The 15109-nt window shown below is 37.9% G+C and overlaps 1 protein-coding gene across 5 annotated transcripts in view; it reads left to right on the top strand.

The window, feature by feature from the left end:
- The window catches only part of LOC118877099 (putative inorganic phosphate cotransporter), a 128955-nt gene extending 117967 nt beyond the window's left edge, over nt 1-10988 (top strand). Inside the window, exons 5-10 of one of the 5 annotated variants that reach the window (XR_011603722.1) lie at nt 1506-1545; nt 1626-1643; nt 1703-1735; nt 2015-2222; nt 2288-3444; nt 3506-3654. Coding sequence is in view for 4 of the 5 variants with exons in the window: in XM_070994856.1 (XP_070850957.1) it covers nt 1506-1545; nt 1626-1643; nt 1703-1735; nt 2015-2222; nt 2288-2309 (321 nt within the window). In the remaining variant the exon portion in view is untranslated. Of the gene's footprint in view, nt 1-1505; nt 1546-1625; nt 1644-1702; nt 1736-2014; nt 2223-2287; nt 3657-9411 lie in introns of those variants that run through there. The other 4 variants (XM_070994856.1, XM_070994857.1, XM_070994858.1 and 1 more) reach the window with 4 other exon arrangements.
- Nucleotides 10989-15109: the final 4121 nt, after the last annotated feature.

The raw sequence follows: 15109 nt of genomic DNA, 5'->3' as shown, positions 1-15109 counted from the left end.
CCCCAGCAGAAGAACAAATAAAATTAGTAGGCAGAAATCTTAAAATGAACGACTGCACACTTAGTGATAGGCAACCAGACAATTTTTGTTTTGTAGGAGATGAGGTTCCAATTCAAATAGAATCTTTTGAAGAGGTAGATGGGGAAATTTTTATTAATGGAAGGGAATTGCAAGATAGGGACAGTTTTTTTATTGAGCCAATGAATTCTTCTGGCCTAGGTATATATTTAGTTAATTTAGAAGTGCCTTCTAGTATAAAAAGATTTTCAATAATGGAATTTAGGAGAAAAGCGGTAGCCATTCCTTATTTAGAAAAAATAGTAGTAGTTCCATGTTTGCATTTTTTTTTAAATTGGATTTTTAGTTTTTTTTTTTGTAAAGGAGGTGTTTAGTCCGTAGGCGTAATTTTATTATGAATCGGGCATATTTATTGCGACGGCGCTTTAAATATCTTTCGAAGATTCACCTACCTTGGTTCGAGTACCAAAAAAAAAACGGCACTTGTATTATTTTATTTTTTGTTATTCTTTTAATTTTCTTTACTTACAATTATTGTTCATTTAACTTTTTTCTTATTATTTTCCCTTATTTTTGTTTATTTTTTGTAATTTAATTTATTTCTAACTATTTACTAATATTTTCGTTATTAACAATTGTTGTTTATTTTCTGTTTATTATTATTATACCCGTTACTCGTAGAGTAAAAGGGTATACTAGATTCGTCGGAAAGTATGTAACAGGCAGAAGGAAGCGTTTCCGACCCCATAAAGTATATATATTCTTGATCAGGATCACTAGCCGAGTCGATCTAGCCATGTCCGTCTGTCCGTCTGTCCGTCTGTCCGTCTGTCCGTCTGACCGTCTGTCCGTCTGTCCGTCTGTCCGTCTGTCTGTCCGGATGAACGCTGAGATCTCGGAAACTATGAGAGTTAGGCTATTGAGATTTGTCGTACAGATTCCTGAGCTTCTTACGCAGCGCAAGTTTGTTTCAGTAGACTGCCACGCCCACTCTAACGCCCACAAACCGCCCAAAACTGAAACTCCTACAGTTTTGATGCTAGGTAGAAAATTTTAACTGAAATGTATTGTTCTCATCAATACCTATCGATTGACCTAAAGTTTGCCACGCCCACTTAAACGCCCACAAACCGCGAAAACCTGTGACGCCCACAATTTGGATGCTAGATGAAAAATTTGAACTGAAATGTATTGGTGTCGTCAATACCTATCGATTGATCCAAAAATAAATTTGCCACGCCCACTCTAACGCCCATAACGCTTAAATCTGTCTACCGCTTTTTATTTTCGCTTTGCTGCTTGCATATCTCCTTTTCCCTTTGAGTAACGGGTATCTGATAGTCGAGGTACTCGACTATAGCGTTCTTCCTTGTTTTCATTTATGTTTGTTTATTTTTTATAATTTGATTAATTTTTAATTTTTTACTTATATTTGATTTAATTATTTTTTTGTTCATATTAATCATTTTTAAATTTGTATGTCTCAGCCAGAATCGAAAGTGCGTCGAGTCCAGTTTGATTTGGAAGGTAAGTGTAAACACAAGAAATTGATTTTCTTGTTTCAATATCCTTAGTGATTGCATTAATACAATATTATTTTTTTACAGAAACCCCATCGGTCTCTAGTGAGTTAATAAATTTGTGTTACTGTGTAATTTTCTAATTTTTCTTATTTTTTTTAAAGATTCAACTGAACGGCAAATGGCAGAGTTGAAAGGTATGTTTTATAACCCTACACTGAAAATAGTAATCGCCCTGATTTTTAGAAATTTGTCGTCAATGGCGATTTATTTTATAAATTTAAAGTACGATAAATACGAATATTATTTAATATTAACACTGTTACTTACACTAAAAATAGTATTCGGCCGTTTTGCTTGAAAATATATCATACTCTAAATTTTTAAAATAAGTCGCCATTGACCACAAATTTTTATTTTTAGTCTATTTTGATGTTTTATTTATTTTTTGTAATATATACAAATTAAAATTTCAGAAGAGTTTCGCCAAACCCGCAGGGAGATCTCTGTTATGTCGCAGAAGCTCGACATTTTGGCGGACAAAGTGGCGGAAGTCAACGCGATTTGGAAGGCATCATTCGCTCCAGACAAGGAGATTACGGGCGCGGTACCGTTTCCGTTGAAAACGGAAGAGGAACTAGATGAGTTTGAAAATTCCTTGCCCCGGAGCTCATCGGTTTTTACGTAAGTATCGAGCAAGGCCGACTTGTTTTTGCATTTCTATGTTTCTTTTTTATTTCTATTTGCAGACAAAGAAAATATCCAAAATAATTGGTAGCGAACCGCTGTCAAAGAGGTTCAAGATGGTCATAGATGGTCAATGATTAAATTTACAATTTAGTAGACCCGTAACTGAAATACATGACTGTGTCCGTATAAGTAATAAAATGTTGTGGCTAATTGAAAAATGGGCAAAGGAAAATGGATTGGGTATAAATCCTAAAAAATCGAAGTGCTTGGTAATTGGTAAAAAGCTACTTTAAAGACTTTCACTCCAAAAATTATATATAAACCATACGCCGATAAGCTATGAAGTGAATGCAGTTAATCTAGGGATAACATTTAACAATACTTTATCATGGAGCAACCATATAGTCAAAGCGACAGGGCGTACAATGCTCTGCTGAGAAAATTTTCATTCTCCAAATCGTTCCTAACTGAGGAAGTTAGACTATTAATCGCCAAAGTTATCCTCCTGCCCACTCTCTTTTACGGCATAGAAATTTTTGGAAGTTGTGATGCGCGGGATTCGCGTACATTAACTGTAGCCTTTAATTCAGTTGTCCCTTATGTGTTTAACTTAAGACGTTTTGACCATGTATCAGAACTGACATATAAAATACTTGACCTTAACTTGACCTCCTGGATCGATCTCAGAATTTTAATCTTCTTTCACAAAATAGTGACGAGTGGAGAACCAAAATATCTTTTCAATAAACTTACCCCAGCCACATCTGTAAGAACCAAAAATTACATATGCCCTCGAATACAAACAATGTGTTCGAGAAGGCAATTTTTCATAAATGGTATCCGGCTATGGAACAATCTACCGCACCAATACAAAACAATTAGGAGCGCAACTCAATTTTACAATAAAGTTAAAGATCTTTTGAAATACCAGTACACATAAGTATAAAAATTAAATAAAATAAAATAAAAAAATAAAAATAAAAAAAAAAATATATATATATTTTAAAAACAATAATAATTGTAACTAAGAAACTACGAAAATTTGATGTTAGTCATTAATATTAATTAAAATATCAACTCAATGTGACTAGCGCGATAATTATAAGTGTGCACTCGTAGCGCTAGGATATAAATAAATAAATAAATAAAAATTTGGACGGGTCCAACGGGAAGAAGTCCCTCCGATCCCGTATAGGGTTTTACGGAGTTCTTAAAGGTAAATATACAAATAAACAAGTAAAACGCATTTCTAAACATATGCCATTACATTTTTTCAGGAGCGTTGGCCAAGGACTCCGAGGACCCGGACAAATGTTTGCGGAAAGCTATGACGAATGTAAAAAATAAACTCAACAAACAAAAAAACAAAAAAAATAACAATCAAATTTGTGAAAATTTAAATAATACCGTGTAATTAAAATGAACTGAAATGAAATTAAATATGTATGCATTTTAAATTCTATATTTTCATAATTGAACTCATTGGAAAAATTCTGATTTTCACAAGTGATTTCACTTGGGAAGTGTCACTTTCAAGTGAATTCATAAGTGAAAACTCATGGAAAAGTTTTGACTTTCACAAGTGATTTTACTTGGGAATTGTCACTTGCAAGTGAATTCATAAGTGAAAACTGATGGAAAAATGTTGATTATCACAAGTGATTTCACTTGGGACCAATCACTTGCAGTTATTTCATAAGTGAAAACTCATGGAAAAAAATTGATTTTCACAAGTGATTTCACTTGGGACGTGATCAGGCCATACGAAAAATGAGTATAAGGAACAAGTGAAATCCCGTGGGACTTTGAAAAATTTTCATTTGAATTTTCACTTGTGAAAATGCGGACATCCCATACAATTTTCTATATGGAGCGTCACTTGTTCTTCACTTGTGCAAGATGACATGTCCCACGGGATTCACAAGGTGATTCACAAGTGAAACTTTTTTTTTGGAACTGAAGGGTAGATATTTGTATGTATGTAGATGTGGATTTGTATGTATGTAATGTTCGCAGGTTTTAAATTTATTAAATAATTATTGCCGGCGGGGTATGTGTTGTGGTGGACGTTTTCGAATTATTTGTATGTGGACTGCATTTGGAAAAACGAAAAAATATGTGCAAGTATTTTAGCGGCTGCGGATATACTGTGAGAAAATCTTGGAAAGTTTTGGGGGCCTGAATTGGCAGAACACAGGAAATTAAATAATTCTCATTGTACGCTTGGCTTATATTTGCAAAAAAAATTTTCTAAGCTTGGATTTTTTTTCCCGATATTATATATGTGTATGTATGTATGGATGAGCGGCCAAATGCAATTAAAAAAATGGCGAAGAAATTTATTAATTGCCATGGTCGGATTTAATCGGACTTGGATTTTGGACAAATCGTACAGAAAGTCAAACGTACAGACCGGAAATTAATAAGGCGAAAAAGCTTTACTTATCTTATCCGGCTCGAAGGACCAAAATGTACGCCGGGGGGTAGCGGGGTACCGGTGGCGCTGGCAGAATGGCGTGGGAGGCGACGCCGGGAACTGGCGGCGTCGGCGGGCTGATGCGCTGGGCCTCGGCGGTTTGCTGCTGGTGCGGCGGAAAGCGTCTAAGCTGTAGGGGAGTAAACCACTCGAAACGCGAATTCCCCCTTGACCGAATTACCGAAGTAATTACGCAAAAGGTTCACTGTACTAATTAGGCGGGGCGACCGCAGTTTATTTAATATGAATGCCAAAATTTAACTGCCTAAGTCTAAGCTCTGTTCCGCGCTCCAAAGCGCAGCGGAGACTTCACGGAGGGGAGCTGGGAACAGAGCGGGAGAGCGGGAGCGCGAGAGAGCGAGAGAGCGGTGCAGTTAGATAGCGGGGCCGCTCCAGGTTCGCCGGACAGTGGGCCTGAACAAAGATAGCCTTGAGTTGGTAAACTTATCTTGAAAAGAGATAAAGGTGTCAACATTAAATAGATGCTGGAGGAATTATGGCCAGAGGTTGTTAAAAGCTGTGAAATGGAAGTGTCAAAACGTGGATTCCAGGATTTGTTGGACCTTGCTCACTTGATTGAAGGTGAAGGTTTCGACGACATGGCAATTTGTGATTTGCAAGAGTTGTGTGAAGATGAAGAAATTAATGACGAATCCTTGCTTGAAATCAGATGACGAAGAAACCGATCCGATTAGTTTAAAGATAGAAAAGCTATAGAAGTATTCGAATATGCTAGCAGCTTGGAATCGTGCTTTTTGTCATCGGTCATCGAACGACGACTTAAGTTTAAGAGAGTGTTGTAAAAAATACTATTGCCTTATAAGGAGTGCTATAAAGAAGCTTTAAAAGCCACCAAACAATCGAAAATGTCTGACTTTTTTGATAAGGAGCCACCAAAAAAGAAAACATGTTGAAACAAACTGGCTTAAACTATCAATGCCACCAAATGCATTTCAAATTTGATAAGAACAGAAACATATGACCTCCTTACTTTTTAACATTTTTAAATTTCTATCAAGTTTAACTTGTTAATTAACTTTTAATTTAATACCAACTTTAAATTTTAAAATATGAATGTATACATAATAACTTTTGGTTAATTTTGAACAAATGTATGAAATTTTAATAAAAAGAGACCAAGTTTGAACAATACATAATTTTTTTTTGCTGCCATTTCTGAATTTTGGGAACGTAACACCTTGTTTTGTACTGAATCCATGTTTCGCTTAACAAGATTTCGCTTACCACAAGGATTTCTAGGATCGTAACCCCGTGTAAAGCGAGGGCCAAGCGTATAATATTTTCCAATATAATTGGTTAAATTAATATAATTGCATGGATATTGAAAGAGCTACTGAACTATTTTATAGTGTCCTAAACTCTTTTTTTAATGAATGCGTTCCTGATGGTCTTTCTCGAAAGGCTAAACAGGCATCATTGGTTTACCAATGCGCTGCAAAGACTTAGAAAACTTTAAGCTCGTACCAGTTTTATTTTCTCAACAGTCCTTGCTATTCCAATTATTTTAACCGATGTAAATTTGAATTTTCCGAGGCAGTCTTTTTACTTTGTTAATGCTAAGCGAAAGTCTTCGGCATTGCCTATATCTGCACGTTTCAACTCAATTGAGATATCTACGGACTACAAAATTGCGGACTTATTTGTGGAGTTCTTCAAAACTAGTAATAGTTAGGCTTCTGAGTCTAATTCTAACTACCATAATCACTTAAGTGAAACTGTACTTTTCCTCCTGAAATTACCGTAAGTTCTGTCTTAGGTGATTTAGAAACTACAACGCCTACCTATTCTCCTGGGCCAGATGGACTCCCTGGGTGTGTGCTTAAGATTTGTGCCCGAACCATTTGAAAACCGATACTTAAACTTTTTTATTTATCTATATCATCATCTGATTTTCCTACTATATAAAAAGATTATTTTATTATTTCACTCCACCTAAAGGGATGTCCAGAACTATGGAGATGTTTCTAAATTGTCCGCAATTCCTAAAACATTTGAACACATTATTACGTCTTATTTGCAGCATTTGTGCTTGTCTCTGATATCAACGTGTCAACATGGTTTTGTTAACCGAATATCCGCTGCCTCTAACCTGCTCGAACCGACATCTTTTGTAATAGATAGATTTAGCAAAAATTGCATACGTTATATATACATACTATAGCAAAGCACTTGACTTTCTTCTTTTATTCTAGTTAGATCTGTTCGGGCTTCAGATAAATCTGTTTACTTGGCTTTCAAGTTATTTGATTAGGAGATCTTAGAGGGTTATGTTTAAAAACGCTGTTCCAAGATGATCTATGTAACATGTGGAGTGCCTCAGGGTAGTCATTTAGGCCCCTTTCTGTTTACTCTGTTTATAAATGATCTTTCCTCTATCGGTTTCTGGTTTTGGTTGCTGTCAGATATAAACAAATTCCAGGAATGGTGTCATTACAACCTTTTGAGTTTGACGCATAACGCTCAAATAATATTCTTTATTAACAGTTTTGCTGGGTGTAAGGAATTCAAAGTGCACCACACTACGAAAATTAAAAAAAACTGTCAATATGATATTGATTTTTGAACGACTTTGTCGCTCTCTCTCGCACTTTGTCCGCTCTCCCTCTCCATCTCTCCCCTAAGTCTCAGCACCGCTCTGGAGCGCTTAAGTTAAGTTATGCTTAACTAGTTCTTATTTCCAAGTGAACCAATAAACATCTAAGCACGTCGCGTAAAACCCCCAAAGTACCCCCGTGTTTTTTGCCTACCATTTGTTCTGGGGACTTCAGCTATTTTCAGCGATCAAGCCACCCCGCCCTAACACACTCGAAAAATCCAAAAAGTTATTGATGACATTGACATAAAATTTGGCCCAGATGTCATTAACCGTGCCAACTAAAAAAAAAAGAACTAGCCCTAAATGTTAGGACCGCGAAGTATAAAATTGTTTACTTTACTTTCTAAGTTTTGGTATAAGTATATTGTTGCATACTTAGCCTTATGCTAAATATTAATTACATTATGATACAAAAACAAGTAAGCACAAACAATTGAAATATAGGACGTTCCATATCAATCCGCTAACGGCCCTTAAGGCTCGATAGCCAATTTAATAATAATACCGCTTTTGCTGGAGTCAACTCAATGGATCGATGCGCTCTTTATTAATATAAAAATTAAACTGAAATTTTAAGTCATACCCCAGCTAATCGTGGACGGCAAGGCGACCGCTTGTCAGAACAAAATTTGCTGACACTAGCAAGAAAAGCATAACTTACCATGCCACGGGCCAAGCAGGGCCCCTAAAAGCGTCACTGCTGAGTATGCACATCAAATCACTAGGGTGATCCAAGATTCACACAAGGTTTTTACCGACTTATAAGTTACCCCTTAATTGTGTTAACTTATATAACGCTTCTACCTGTTACATTCTTTCCAACGAATCTAGTATACCCTTTTACTCTAGTAAGAGTAACGGATATAACCAAAACAGGAGGTGGCCGGGTTGATGTAGAAAGTCCCATACATGCAAGCCCACACATAATTACACACACGTATTTGATTATCCAAGGTCGATGAAATTTTGGTTTTTGATTTTGCTTAAACAAAGTATTCTTTGCGTTTCTAACATTTATTTTAAGACATCGTTTAAAATACTTGGACACCGATGCAACATTATCGCAATTTTGAGTATTTAGCTAAATTTTCAACTTATGAAAATCCAATTTTGCTATCCGACAAGTCAAGGGGCAGTTCATCTATACCAGTGCACTGCGAGATCAGCATTCATGTTTTGGTTTTCCTCTAGTTGTTGTTCCATCATTAAATATTAAAATCCAAACTCAGCGTACAAATTCACACAACTTAGCCGCACGTGCTTTCGATTGCAACAGCTGACTTAACAGCCGTTTTTCTAACAGGGGACTGTTAAATTTAACATTTTGAGTTTGGGGCATAACAGTCTGATGTTTTCTTAATGCGTTAACAGTAAAATTGTCGTAATTAGAAAACTTTTAAAAAACATGCAAATGCCAGATAAAGTGGTAATTTTCCCCATAGTGCAGTGGTCGGCAGCGGCCTATCTAGTGAGCATAGGGAAGTGTTCTGCCCATCCTCTGCTCGCTCACGTATAACGGTACATGTTCGTGTGACTTCGGCATGGGTCTTCGGGTCATTTTTTCTCAACTTCGGCGCGCTTTTTTGTTGCTGTGGCAGAGGATCTCAGTGCAAAGCAGAGAAACGTCTCGCTACAGCACGCCGCGCGCAAACTTCGTGTTTGTTACACTCACACTAATGCAAGGCAAACTTGTGATGATATGTGTGTGCCGACCACTGATCTATACATATATATAAAGCTAACTTCAAAAATCTAGGTATCAACGCACAGCCATTTGATCTTAATAACTGTTAACTGACTTGCTTAGATATATTGGTGCTCCCCAATCGCTTCCAATTTACCTATGTAGATAAATGGCTCTCTCTTTCACTCTGGGATTATCATAAAGTTGTTGTCCGAGAAAAAACTCTTGTTCTTGTCAGTTTGAAATGCAATAACTTGTATTTAGTAATAATATACTTGCTCATAGATATACGACAGCTACGCCGGCTACCCTGCGAGTTTTACGTGATCTAAAGCTCGTTTTTTCATGTACAATGTTTTTGGCAAGAATTTTATATATTTACTTACACTTCCCTTTATTTACTCAGGGTTCGAGGAGTCAGTGGCAGATCGTGTTTGCCATGACTGCCGTTGTTTTTTTCTTCGGCAACCTGGTATACCTTATTTGGGGCACCACTGACCTGCAGCTCTGGGATGACGAAGACTACCTGAAGACCCCCGACGCAAATTGCAATCAAAATGGTCAGCAAATGGATCTCAGGAGGCAGCCATTAACACATTAGCGGCTGGAAAATAAGTGATGGCTGGCCACGAGAGGAATGCGCGACGAGAGTAGAATGGAAACATAACGTGGTCAGCACCGATAAAATGCGTATAGGGCTGAGTGCTTGCCATTTTAATTAAAAAGTTTTAAGCAAGGAAGAACGCTATAGTCGAGTACCTCGACTATCAGATACCCATTACTCAGCTAAAGGGACCAAAGGGAAATTGAGATATGTAAGCAGCAAAGCGAGAATGCGCCACCTACCTATGATTTTAATTTATGGTTATGTGGGCGGTAGACAGATTTAAGCGTTATGGGCGTTAGAGTGGGCGTGGAAATTTTTTTTGTATCAATCTATAGGCATTGACGAGACCAATACATTTCAGTTAAGTTTTATGCAGATTCATGAGCTTCTTACGCAGCGCAAGTTTGTTTCAGCAGGGTGCCACGCCCACTGTAACGCAGTTAGATGCAGTTTTGATGCTAGAACAAAAATTTTAACTAAAATGTATTGTTCTCATCAAAAAAAGTGACTCAACAAAAATTGCCACGCCCACTTAAACGCCCACAAACCACCCACAAACTTCAAAAAATCGCAAATATTAACGTTGATATCTTGGAAACAATCAAAGATGGAGAATTAGGATTTCAGATTTAGATTCCGGAGCCTTGTACGCAGCTCAAATTTGTCACGTGAATATGCCACGCCCACTCGAACGCCCACAAACTGCTTAAACCTGTGGCGCCCACAATTTGTATGCTATATAAAAAATTTTAACTAAAATGTATCAGTCTTGTCTATACCTATCGGTTGATACAAAAAAAGTTTGCCACGCCCACTTTTACGCCCACAAACCGCCAGAGCCTGTGGCGCCCACACTTTTCATGCAAGAAAAAAATTTAACTGAAATGTATTAGTCTTGATTGATTGACCCTATTGCCGATTTGCCACGCCTATTTTAACGCTCATAACGCTTAAATCAGTCTACCGCCCACATAACCATATATTGAAATCGTGGGTAGGTGGCGCATTTCAATCTCGCTTTTCTGCTAGCATATATCCATTTCTCTTTGGTCCCTTAAGCTGAGTAACGGGTATCTGACAGTCGAGGTACTCGACAATAGCGTTCTTCCTTGTTTTTAATGAATTAATTTTCCCTTTTTGATCGCATGTGCATGCGAGCTGTACTGCAGGCGGAGATCAGAGTAACATCATTTTTTTAGAGTTGTATTGTTTAATAAAAATTACCTTTTTAGCAAAAAAAATATAGAAAATATGTCAGGAATATAAACTCTTTAAAAAGTGTAACTACAACAAGAAGAAAAGCTATAGTGTTTCAAATTTAAAATAAAACAAAATTCAATGGCATTTATATATGGTGTGCCACACCATCATCCATATCCTGAGTATAGTACACTTTATAAAGTCAGAAACGCTTTCTTCTACCTGGACGAATACAATATACCCTTTTAAAGTTTTATTTTTGAAGGGTATAACTACGTTTTATTAACATCGCTGTGGACGGTAGTCCACGTACCAGGAGAGTGTGCGAATGCGGCAGACTACTATCACTGTGGACGGCAGTACACGTAGTGGCGAAGCGCGCAAGAGAGCGTGCGAAGACAACTAATATATATAGCCGCAGAATTGAAAATCTGCAACTATGGTCCGATCATAACGAGTGATACAGCAATCGAAAGGTATCGCACTAACTAAAAAGATTGTATACCAAGATTTTCGAAATATAAATCTGTTTGGGAGAAAAAGCGGTGAAAATGTAAAAGTACAAATTTAGAAAATTGGAGCTGCTGGATACGGTGGGGATAAAAGCCCCCGGCTATTTAGCTAGATTTATTTTTACTGAGAATACGCGTCGAATGACACCTCATTTGTTGAAATCCGATGTTCCGTTCAAAAGTAATTCAAAAAACAAGATTTTCTTCTTCTTCCCAAAGTGAAAATGTTTGTCCCTTTGTTTGTGGGTTTGTATGCATCTCATCTTAGTTTTGGGGTTTCGAAAACCCTATGGGTGTATAAAGTAGCTTGAAATAGGAAACGTTTGTTTTACGACTTTTGGATAAACCCGCTAGTTTAGCAGAAAATAAAAAAAAAGGCAGATTTAAAATGCTTATAGTAGCTAAACAACTAATGCTACGGAAACGTGCTATATATTTCTGAAAAGATCATTTCATTTGCTAAATACTCTTCATATTGTAAAGTTGTATGAATATAATAGATTTAGAGTTATGATACAAAGTTATTTTTTAAAACCACTTTTTGACTATTTTCGTAAAATTGAGTCGAACGATTTCTTTTTAACTTTTAAATCATATAGCCCTTAAAATTCCTCAACTTTTGATATATAACACTTTTTGCCCTAAAAATTACCGTTTGGAAGATATTAAGCGATAAAAAGTGCAACTGGTTTCAGCTCCGTATACGTAATATTTCATACTTATTGGAATAAACAAGAAAAAAACCAACTTGATAAAATATATTCTTATTAGATTTTTTCAAACGGAAAATCTGTTATGGTTTTAGGGTCCTTTGCTTGCATGAAGCTAATCGAAATAGGAAACTTGATCAATTTGTTCTACCACCTTGGAAAAACTCGCTAGTTCAGCGGGAAATGTAAGAAACGACAGATTTCTCTTGGAATTTGAAACTATACAACCCTTGAGATTCCAAACTTGTGCTATTAAAATAGGTAATTGAAGCGATAAAACTTGTTATTAAAAAGTTTAATATTCATATTATATGTTTCATTCATATTAAAATGTGAGTGTAAACAACCCATACCTTATTAGAATAAAGTTAAGCCAAAGTGGAACATGAAAGTGTACGTGTAGGTAAATAAATATTTACTGTTGCGGGCCGAAATCATAAATTTAATATAGTTTATTTATTTTATCGAATGTATAATCATTTTTCGTCACAATTGTTGATATTAGAAATTTTAGTTAAGAGCGCATTCGCCACTACTTTTTACCTCGTTAAGAGGTGTTTTTGTTTGATATGTACATAGAAGCGTACATAGCCAAGTAACGGGCTGTTACTCCCTCGTTTGTTTTGCGCTTATCTTCTCGCTGGAGCCGAATTTTTTGTTGTTGTAGCCATGCCTACGGGAATTTTTGGAGATGTTACCGCTGATGCAAACAGGGCAATATTTTGAAAGCGCAAGGAGACGGCTTTATTTAATAGAGTGGAGCGTTTAGTGCATTCCCTATCAAGTACGGCGTTAACTTCATGCGACGAATCCGGTCTTCATGTGAGGTTGGAGTTGATTGATGAGCTTCAAGAGTCATTTAAAAAGGTTTTCAGTGAGCTCGAAGAATTGGATTTCGAGGAAATTGAAAGTGATTTAAGTGAGAAATTTGATGACATTCTCGTAATTCTGAAGTCATCGGTTCGATCCGAAATTTCAAAGCGCGCCTCACAGCTTCTTTTGCACTCAACTTTTGCTGACGGCCTCACTCCGGGAGTTTTCGGCCCCCAGCAGCGTCAGCCTCGACATGGGGCAGCATTGCTGCCCCCACTGGAGCTTCCGAAATTCGCTGGAGGTTATGCAAATTGGTCTGACTTTTATTTTATGTTTACCACGATCATAGATAGTAATCCGGACCTCACCAACGTAGAAAAGTTGCAGCATCTACGATCATGCCTGAGGGACGTAGCGTTGGAAACTATTCGCTCATTGGAAATTTCGGATGGCAACTACGCAGTTGCTTTGGACTTGCTGCAAAATAGATTTGATAATCGACGTTTGGTTTTTCAGGCACACATTACTAAGATCCTGGGACTAAAGGCGGTGCAGAGTGGTTCCGCCTCGACACTTCGGGAGCTGTCCGATAAATTCAACGCTCATATTCGCGCTCTCAAAGGACTGGGCACGACGGAAAAAATCGTAGGATGCATTATCGTCCAAGTCCTGTTCCAAAAGTTGAATCCGGCAAGTCAGGCAAAGTGGGAAGAGCGTTTAGAGGACCCTGCCTTCTTCAATTTAATTCCTACATGGGAGTCAATGGCATCATTTCTGGAGCAGCGATGCAGCACAGCTTCAAGGAGCACTTCCCTCTGCCTCACCCTCTGCACTGCCTTCCACTTCGACTGCTCTTATTGCACAGGAGTTTAGTAATGATATTGTGCTCTTAGCAACGGCTAGTGTTTTAGTAAAAAACCGAGCGGCCCAGATTCAATATTTTTGTAGTGAACCGAGTAGCTGCCATTCAAGAGCTAACTGAGTCAGTGGAGTGGCGATATGTTCCAACTTCTTTAAATCCAGCTGACATTCTCTCCCAAAGTGCTTTTCCTGCTGAGCTCAAGAGGTCTCCTCTCTGGGCTCATGGACCAAAATTCCTCTGTGACCCCAAAGCTGACTGGCCGACCCCAATCACTGCTGAAAAGTCAACGCTTGAGGTTCGCCAAAGGATTCTACTAATTCTCCATACGAAGACATAGTGGCCAGTTCAAAATTTGGCAATTCCTTTGCTGCCCTTCAAAGAATTCTCGGATACGTCTATAAGTTTAGTAATCGCATCCGTCGCCCTACGCTCACGGTGTCTGACCTTCAAGGCGGTACTGTGCTGTTGCTTAATCCTGTCCAGCGCTCACATTTATGGGATGACATCAAATCATTGCAGTCAAAGGAAATGGTGCACTCCTCCAGCTCGGTCGAGTTAAATAGTGGTGAGCGTTAATGTTAAGTATTTGGTTGGTTCCAGTAGAAATAAAGAATGCTGCTGCTCCGTTTGAGTTTGAAATCAAGAGTAAAGTTTATTACTCAGCTTGGGTTTATGTATACCCTCGCTGCACGAAAATGTCTTATTCAGCTGAATACAAATGTTCGTAATTCTAAGTGTAAGTATATGTGTATGTGTGTAGGTCTTTGGTGTCGGCAACCGATGTTGCGACAGAGCTACATCCTGCTTGTTGTTGACGCTGCACTTTCTGGTTGGAATGGGCGGCCACTGACCGATCGTTGGCCGCCGTCCAGGGTAGCACGAGGTGGTTTGGTTGGGGGGTCCGTAGGGTAGGTAACTCTTGCAATTAAAAACAACTCATACAAAATACATTTAAAACCGCCTAAAAAACCTCCGCAACCGCTTTTAATAGCTACTCTTAGCTTAAGGCTTAGGAAATTCGAATGTTTGCATCGCGACATCTTATGCCAATGCTGGCCCGACCTTAACTGACCATTTATTCATATCTTGCTTACACAGAGATTGCCTTTCCTTAACCTATGTCGAAGTTGTACACCTTCGATATTTACCTACATCCTAACCCCTCCTACGCCACGTTTACCCCTGGTAACTTGTTATCAATCCTTGTGATCGTTTTCCTTCTAATAACCATTCTACTGGGGTATTGGGCTGCCCCTTATGTTCGAGAACCAATTGGATTGGTTCTAGGAGTACAAGATGCCTGTATGCACTCCCTGTAGATGTCAACCTGTTAAGTGAACATTATAGACTATAAAAATGACACCACTCAAATTGCTCAGGATCAGTTCTTCAAATGCCTC

This window comes from Drosophila suzukii, chromosome 2R (genome assembly GCF_043229965.1).
Source record: "Drosophila suzukii chromosome 2R, CBGP_Dsuzu_IsoJpt1.0, whole genome shotgun sequence".
Taxonomy (NCBI): domain Eukaryota; kingdom Metazoa; phylum Arthropoda; class Insecta; order Diptera; family Drosophilidae; genus Drosophila; species Drosophila suzukii.
This window is presented reverse-complemented; position numbering and strand designations above follow the sequence as displayed.